This window comes from Malus domestica, chromosome 09 (genome assembly GCF_042453785.1).
Source record: "Malus domestica chromosome 09, GDT2T_hap1".
NCBI lineage: Eukaryota > Viridiplantae > Streptophyta > Magnoliopsida > Rosales > Rosaceae > Malus > Malus domestica.
The window spans coordinates 1937236-1945095 of NC_091669.1; the positions used below are offsets into that span (position 1 = coordinate 1937236).

The following is a 7860-nucleotide window of genomic DNA, read 5'->3' on the forward strand; positions in this document are numbered from 1 at the left end:
ATGCAGCAACCACCTTGAACAGCACCTCATCTTCCTTAATTTCAGAACAGCCACATTTGGATCAAACTTCAAAACATCAGCAGAGTCCGTAACCCAAGCCTTGTATTCAGATGGTATGGAAATTGCATCTCTTGAAGCTGCAGCAGCCATTGACGCACACAGCCAAAAACCAAAATTCGTAACCGGTAAAAGTTTGTTGTCGTTTTAAGCACGAATATGAAATTAAAAAAAGAAATTTATTTGAAAAAAAAGAAGAAACTTTGGGTTTGCTAAATAAGAGACGAAATAAATATATAAAACAACGTAGCCATCATAGTATTTTTGAACTATTCCAAAAACAAAAAGAAGGGTGATTAATGGAAAGCGAGGAGTTGAGCCCAAACTGGCAAACCGAAGTGTTGTTAAGGAATTCCCACTATGGTCTCGAGAGAACAATCCTAACCCCTATTATAACAGGTTCAAAAAATCTCCCGTTCTTCCATCAAATAATCTGTGGCCTTTTAAAAGTATCTTTGTAAGTATCCTTAAAAGTAACTTTGTAAGTATCCGATCGTTTGTTAAAAAATAACATATAAATATAAAGATCCGCAATATATCATAGGATTTGGAGGAACTGTCAGAGGAAGTACATCACCAATGCCAGTGTTAAAGCTAAAAAACACAGCAGTGAGCAATTGGGAAGAAAACACACTGCAAACTAGCCAAACTAGAAGCACTATATAAATACACATGACATTACAAGACTTTCAAACAAGCGGGCAGCAGGATACAAGTATATCACACACGAACAGATTGCAAGCCTGAACTAGTACTCTCTATTGACTCATGGGATGGGATACACAACCACCTTTCCGGCAGCTCTGGAGGTTTCAAGATAGGCAAATGCTTCAACAGTCTTCGAAAATGGATACGGGCCTGTGGGATCAAGCACCGGCTTCACCTTCCCACTCTCCAAGTAAGGCTTCAGTTTCTCTAATATAGTTCCGGTTGAAGTCAGTATAAATATGATTGCCGGTGGCGTTACTGGACCTACGATTGTCACAACCTTCCCGCCTTCCTTCACCGCCTTCAATGCCCTGTCACTCTGCCCTGTTTTTGTTAATTTCAAAAACACAGAACAACATCAGTCATTGTGCTTGATTTGTATAAGAAAAAAACAACGATGAAGACTCAAGAATTATACCAACTGCATCATAAACCACATCGAATTTCTCGGGCAGGTCTTCGAAGTTCTCCTTGGTGTAATCAATAGCCAAATCAGCACCCAAGCTTCTCAAAGGATCGAGTTTTTTCGTGCTCGCTGTAGCTGCTACTTTTGAAGCGCCAAACATATGCTTTGCTAGCTGCCTCACATAAACACATTGAGTGTCATGAATAATTAATCAATCAGCTTTACTTAATTAGAGCCTAACTTAATGGAAAATGTTTGCACTTGATTAACATTGTACCTGAATAACATGTGTTCCGACTCCCCCAGCGCCTCCCAAAACAAGGATGGATTTACCGGCAGAGAATTCAACTCGTTCGAGCCCTTCATAGGCAGTCTCAATGGCCAGGGGAAGGCTAGCAGCTTCAACAAAACTCAGATTTTTTGGCTTGAGAGCTAACACTCTTTCTTCTGCAGCAGTGTACTCGGCCAAAGATCCGATCTTTTTCGGCTTATCGAGAGCCTTCTCGTTGAGATCCCCATATACTTCATCCCCCACCTTAAACTTTGTCACCCGGCTTCCTACTTTCACCACCACACCAGCAACATCATAACCTGGAACTGTCTGCAAACAAGTTAATTTAATAAAATTAATATTTTAGCAAACAAGCTAATTGGTTTACACTAGAATTTGAAGATCAACTTTGATTCTTCAAAACAAGTTTCTTGTTATTTCTTAACCTTTCAATTTTTATTTTTTTTACAAGATGATAATTTAAACTAATCTACGTGTGTGGGGATTCAAACTTGGATGTCATCATCTAAAAGGAACGAGCACATTGCTTTGGCCAACTGACGTAAAATGCCTATGTAAAGAGGAATAAGCACACTGCTCTAGCCAATTGACTTAATACGCGTCTAAAAAAAATTATTCTAACAAAAAGATCAACTAGATCAGCTTTGATTCTTCAAATAGATTTAACTAAATTATAAGTTGGTAAAGACTAAAACTTTTCTAAATCCCCCTACTCACAAACTAATCTTGCATTTGACTTCAGTGAAAAAAATGAAGAGAGAGAGAGAGAGAGGCTACAGGGGGTGAAGAGTCAGAGTCCTTGAAGTAGCCAAGCATCCTTTTGAAATCAACTGGGTTGAGAGATGCAGCAACCACCTTGATCAGCACCTGGTCTTCCTTTATTTCAGGAACAGGAACATTCGGATCGAACTTCAAAACATCTGCAGACTTTCCGTACTCTGAGTACACCCACGCCTTGTTTACAGATGGTATGGAAACTGAATCACTTGAAGCTACAGCAGCCGCCATTGATGCACTGCAAAAACCACAAGAACTTGCAAAGGGAAAGGGAAAAGGTTTGTTGTTGTTGTTGTTGTTGTGAGCAAATCAGTGAGATAAGATCACAGGCTGATATCTCGACAGCGTGTCGTTTGTAGGGTGAATGAGAGGGATGTGGAACCTTGGTGTTTGCCTAAGTGGCCCTACAAGGAAAAACTCCAAATGATGCATCTAGACGCACTGTTAGTTAGGTTTTTTGTGTGGGACAACATGCCAAATTATGCATGTAGACGCATCGTAATTGGAGGTTTCATTTTGTGCGGCAACATGTTATAAAATTCGTGTTCTGTTTCTATTAGTCTAATCTGACATCAAAGACACCCCTGGATCGTAATGCTAGCGTCGAAGTTTTCTTCCTTATTTATCCTTATCCTTTCCACAAGTTATCTTACTTCTTGTTGACACCTCCAACAAGAAATATAAGAAGATAAAAAACCCAACACTTTCTAAGTTACTTGGCTCTTTTGTGAGTAAATGCTTACGTAATAAATATTTATTTATAACTTTAGGTAGGTTATTATTATTATTTTTTTAACAAACGATACTATATATACTAAAAAGGTAAGAAAATAGGGCTAAGCCTCACAATAAGCTAGTAATGATGTGATTCAAATTAATAGAGTTATAGTTAAAAAATATTATTTATTAAATTATTAGAGGTAATGTTAAAAAATATTATTAACTGACGTGTTTATCTTTAATGAATGTTGTATTTTCTAAATAGGATTTCTGACAAGGACAATATGAAAATACAAAAAAGTTTCATGCCAAGAAGTTGTAAACATGCTTAAGAAATTAGAAACATTTTGGCTTCAATAAGAAGGTGTCATGTTGACAGAGTATTATGTACTTGCAAGTTCAAAGACGTAGTATCAACTCTAAAAACTAAAGCATTGCCTCAGTCAATTTTAGATAAATATTTTAGCTCATCTTAAAATTTTATTTATGGTATTGCATATTTTTGTACTCAAACAACTTTAGAGAATTATTTTAGTTTCCTTAAGAAGAGACTAAGAAAAATTATAACTTATTAAAATGTGGAGTTCCTCTTCGCTTAGAAGTGAGAGGTCTTAGGTTCGAATATCGTGAATGACGAATTCGATACGAAACTAGGTTGCCCATTGTGTGGCTTAGCCGAACTCTCCCTCTCCTAATGTAAAAATATCGATGTACTAAAAAAATGTGGAGATTATTCCTATGCATAACTGGTCTTTTAAGTTAAGACCAGAATCTTTTATGACTTGAGGTTATTCCTTTACGGAGTATTACTTTAAAGAGGTTTTACCGTAGTTTAGGCATTTTTTATGAAAGCGCTTTCATTAAAAACAAGGGAGTTTTAATGAAAAGGGCTTGGTACTATTCATTCTTAACCATAAGGACATTTTATGTATGAAAAGTCTATAATAGATCAAACTCTTCTCTTTATTTACTCTTATGCCATTACATGCGGACCACAACGATGTTGACATTTCTGTCTGGAAATACATTATGATGCTATTCATCTTATGCTAATTTACAACTAGTTCTTCAGGCTTCCATCATGTTGTCGATGTTATGCAGCTCTTCTTCTGACAAATTATTCCAATACTGTTCATCGCCTTCTACTAGCTCCGCATCTCTTTCTCTATCTTCTTTCACCTTGTAATATATTTCCGCTGTTTCTTCTTTGAAATTTTGGGGCTTCCAATAAGGCTGATGACTGATTCTTGTCTTGCTGTAAATATACATCTCTTCTTCTTCTGCTACTAGTACCATATCATACCTAAAATCTTCAAACTCATCTAAAGCAAACATTTGGATCCCTCTAAATTTTAAAATATCTTTGTATGAAGGAGTCCACCTATGTGAGGAGATAGGGTTTAGTCTAAAGGACTCTTCATTGATCATGGCTATATGCCTAGCTTTCTCCTTATGCATGTGTACATACCAATCTGGAGGACTACTAATAAAACTTATGCAAATTTCTTTCCACCTTTCTAGATAGTCTTCTTCTACTTTAATAAGCTTTTCAGGAAAAGATTCTAGTTGAGAAATACGGTTAATAAATATTTTATCCAGATAACCAAACTCTAATAGTAAGGCAGGGGTGACTTCTACCTCATTATGCTTTTTCTGATGCTCATAACTAAAATGCCATGATTTAAAATCTCTCATGTCAATCCTGGCCACAGCTACGCTAACTTCTGGTTTACAAATACAATTCTCTGTACTATCACAAAGACATGGATGATACATCTTTGTAATAATATCCATCCCTGGTTTTGGATCAAAGATGGACTGATACAAGGAGCATTGTAATTGTAATTGTAACTCTTTCATGGACTGTGATGCTCTGCTCAGGATCTCATTTTGCATATCTGTTGGCATTATTCTTAGTTTTGCTTTTGAAATTTCTTCTAATAAAACATCGTCTAATACTAAGCCTGAAGATATATTTCTAAGAAAACTTTCATATTTTTCTTGTTTTTCTTTGTCACTCAGAACCTGATGCTGATCATTACTTTGATGTTGCTCCATTTCAACGTCTTCTTCTAAGAGCTCAATCTTAATTTCCTCTATGGGTTCATTAGCCTCTTGTTCTATGGGTTCAATAACCTCTTTTCCTTTATGCTGATCAATTTCTAAACCTATTTTTAATTCTCTTTTCAAGGTGTCACTTGCCTTTTGCTGCATTCTAAGAGATTGGAGTTCTTGGTTCATTTTGGTAAACTTACCAAGTAATGACTCATGGTCCCTAGAAATGGCTTGAAGATTGTGCTCAAGAGAATAAATATGCTGCTGGTTTTGGTGGAAATTAAAATTAAAGCTATCAAACTCTTGTTCCAAGGCTCTAATTAATTTTTCATGACCTAACCTCATGCTTGGCTGCTTAATTTGGATATTCCAGAAATTATCTAAGAGAACCTGCTGCCTATCAGAAAGCCCCGGTACCCTTGACCTGTATCTCAGAGTTGGATTTCTGATTCCTTCAACAATATTGCCATTAAAGTTGAACGTGGGTACTAGTGGTGATGCTGGTCTGCTCATGCTATTTTGAAATCCACTGAATGGTGGAGGTTGATGGTGCATCCTCATGCCATTGAAAGAAACTCTTCTGCCTTGCGGCCTTGTGCTATTTGCTGATGATGGTCCACGATATTCCATACCTGTTCAACAAATTAATCTTGATAAGATATCAGCTAATGTATTGTCATTACCTTTTATATGTTCAAAAATTGGTTTAAAACCATTTCCTGTAATTGAATTAACAAAATTAACCCATCTTCGGGCTGCCTGTTTATTAGCATGTATCTTGTTGTAATGAGAAACTATATTTTGACAATCTGTTCTAATCGTAAATACTTCATTATGTAAAAATAAAGAAAATGTTTCAAGTGAATTAATTATCCCTAAAATTTCTAAATCTGTTGATGGTAATCTTGACTGTACATCACTAAACTTTCCTGAGGAATATCTACAAACTTGTTCGTCAGACTTTGGAGACTCCCTATGCTTTTTCTGGTATAGTATACCTGCCCATCCTAATGATGAAGCATCTGTTTCGACTATCTTATAACTATCATCTAATGGTAATGTTAATGGCTTAAGTTTAGTAATTTCTTCTTTTATTTTTTGAACTAATTTAATATCTTCACTATTAAAATATTTTTGTCCCGTTTTGCTAGTTTTACTATGTAATACTGCTATTTTTCTTCCTAAATCAGGGATAAAATTTCTTGCATAATTTAGCAATCCTAAAAATGCTTGTAACTGTTTCTTATCTTCTAATTTGTTTGGAAATTCTAATACCTTTTTAGCTATATGATCTTGTAATTGTATCGTACCTGACTTGATATACATTCCTAAAAATTCTATATCTTGCTTTTCTAATGCTATTTTATTTTTGCTAATCACAATCCCATTATTAATAAATTCTTGTAAAACTATCTCTAAATGCTTCCTATGTTCATTTCGATTTTTACTATGTATTAAAATATCATCTACATAAACACTACAAAAATTATCATATTTCTTGAAAATTGGATCCATCTTTCTTTGAAAGATCGATGGAGCATTTTTAAGTCCAAATGACATAACAAGCCACTCAAAATGTCCTTCTGGACAAGTAAAAGCTGTCCACCCAATTGATTCTTCTGCTAATCGTATTTGCCAAAATCCTGATTTACAATCAAATTTACTAAAATATTTACTTTGTTGAATTTTATTTATAAGTTCATCTTTATTTGGTAACTTATAACTATCTTCATATGTATTATCATTTAATCTCTTATAATTATAAACTATTCTAGCCTTTCCTCTTTTTAGCTCTGAATGTTTTCTTACTACAAATGCTGCTGATCTGTGTCTGGACTTAGAGGGTCTAATTACTTTTAAATTTAACAACTCTTTTATTTGCTGCTCAAACTCTTGTTTATCTATTAGACTACAAGGCATATCAGCTGTCTTAATGGTTAAATCTGGGTTAATTATATCTAATTTTGCTAGTATTTTATTTTTACTCCAATGTAATTGTGGGTCTTCTCCTATAATCCTAGTTTGTTCTGCTAATTGTAACAATTCTTCTAAACTCTTTGGTCTGTCTAACTGTAAGATTTCTATACGGATTCCTTCATCTATAATTGGATATTCGTGTTCAAATATTTCTTCATCAAACTCAAACTCTTTTAGATTATTATGCTCATCATTTTCTTTTGAATTTTCCAAATAATAATTGTCTTGACTACTAGATTCTTCTATACTTATACTTTTGTATGCTTCTATGTTATTACTTTGGTCAGTTATTGTAATTCATCTTTTGAAAAATGTTATGCTAGGGTTCATAAATAAAAAACCTTGTAAACTTTTCAAAAAGTTTAAACCTAGAATGAATGGGTATGATCCTACTGGTGAGACAAATGTTAATGGTAGGTTAAATTGTTGTTTTTCCACTTTAATGGACTCATTATTAATGCAATGTGTTAAATAGACTGGTCTTTCATCAAACTGCGTTATTTTCACTGGTTTTGCTAATTTTTGTCTATACTTTTCTGGTACTAACTCCTCTCTTATGACACTCTTAGTACTTCCTGTATCTATCATAGCTGTTGTTTGTATCTTATGTTCTTTTGCCAATTCTATTTCACAATTTATGGTAATTAAAGAACTATTTTTTGGCTTTTCTATACTATAAACAGCATTTCTTAATATTTCAGTACTTTCTTGTGATTCTGCTAAATTAATTTCTAATAACTTATTATTATAACAATTTTCACACAATATTGAATATGTATTATAGTATTTATTTGCAACTAATTTACTACACTTATGACATTTTTCTGGCCAACCTAAATTAATGTATTTATATTCTTCTTCATGCTGT

The 7860-nt window shown here is 34.3% G+C and overlaps 1 protein-coding gene across 1 annotated transcript; it reads right to left on the reverse strand.

Moving 5' to 3' along the window:
- Window positions 1–572: 572 nt before the first annotated feature.
- Window positions 573–2757, reverse strand: LOC103411164 (2-methylene-furan-3-one reductase). Its single transcript, XM_008349806.4, has 4 exons — window positions 2241–2757; window positions 1449–1772; window positions 1184–1343; window positions 573–1089 (listed from the first exon to the last, which is right to left on the reverse strand). The coding sequence occupies exons 1-4, from the start codon at window positions 2469–2471 to the stop codon at window positions 824–826; spliced, it is 981 nt and encodes a 326-aa protein (XP_008348028.2). The 5' UTR covers window positions 2472–2757; the 3' UTR covers window positions 573–823.
- Window positions 2758–7860: the final 5103 nt, after the last annotated feature.

Excerpts from the sequence above, each read along its gene's own strand:
- LOC103411164 (XM_008349806.4), bottom strand. The coding sequence starts at position 2,471 with ATGGCGGCTGCTGTAGCTTCAAGTGATTCAGTTTCCATACCATCTGTA. Across the intron at positions 1,344-1,448 it reads TCGGAACACATGTTATTCAG|CTAGCAAAGCATATGTTTGG; the intron begins GTACAATGTTAA and ends TATGTGAGGCAG. Across the intron at positions 1,090-1,183 it reads TGTGGTTTATGATGCAGTTG|GGCAGAGTGACAGGGCATTG; the intron begins GTATAATTCTTG and ends TAACAAAAACAG.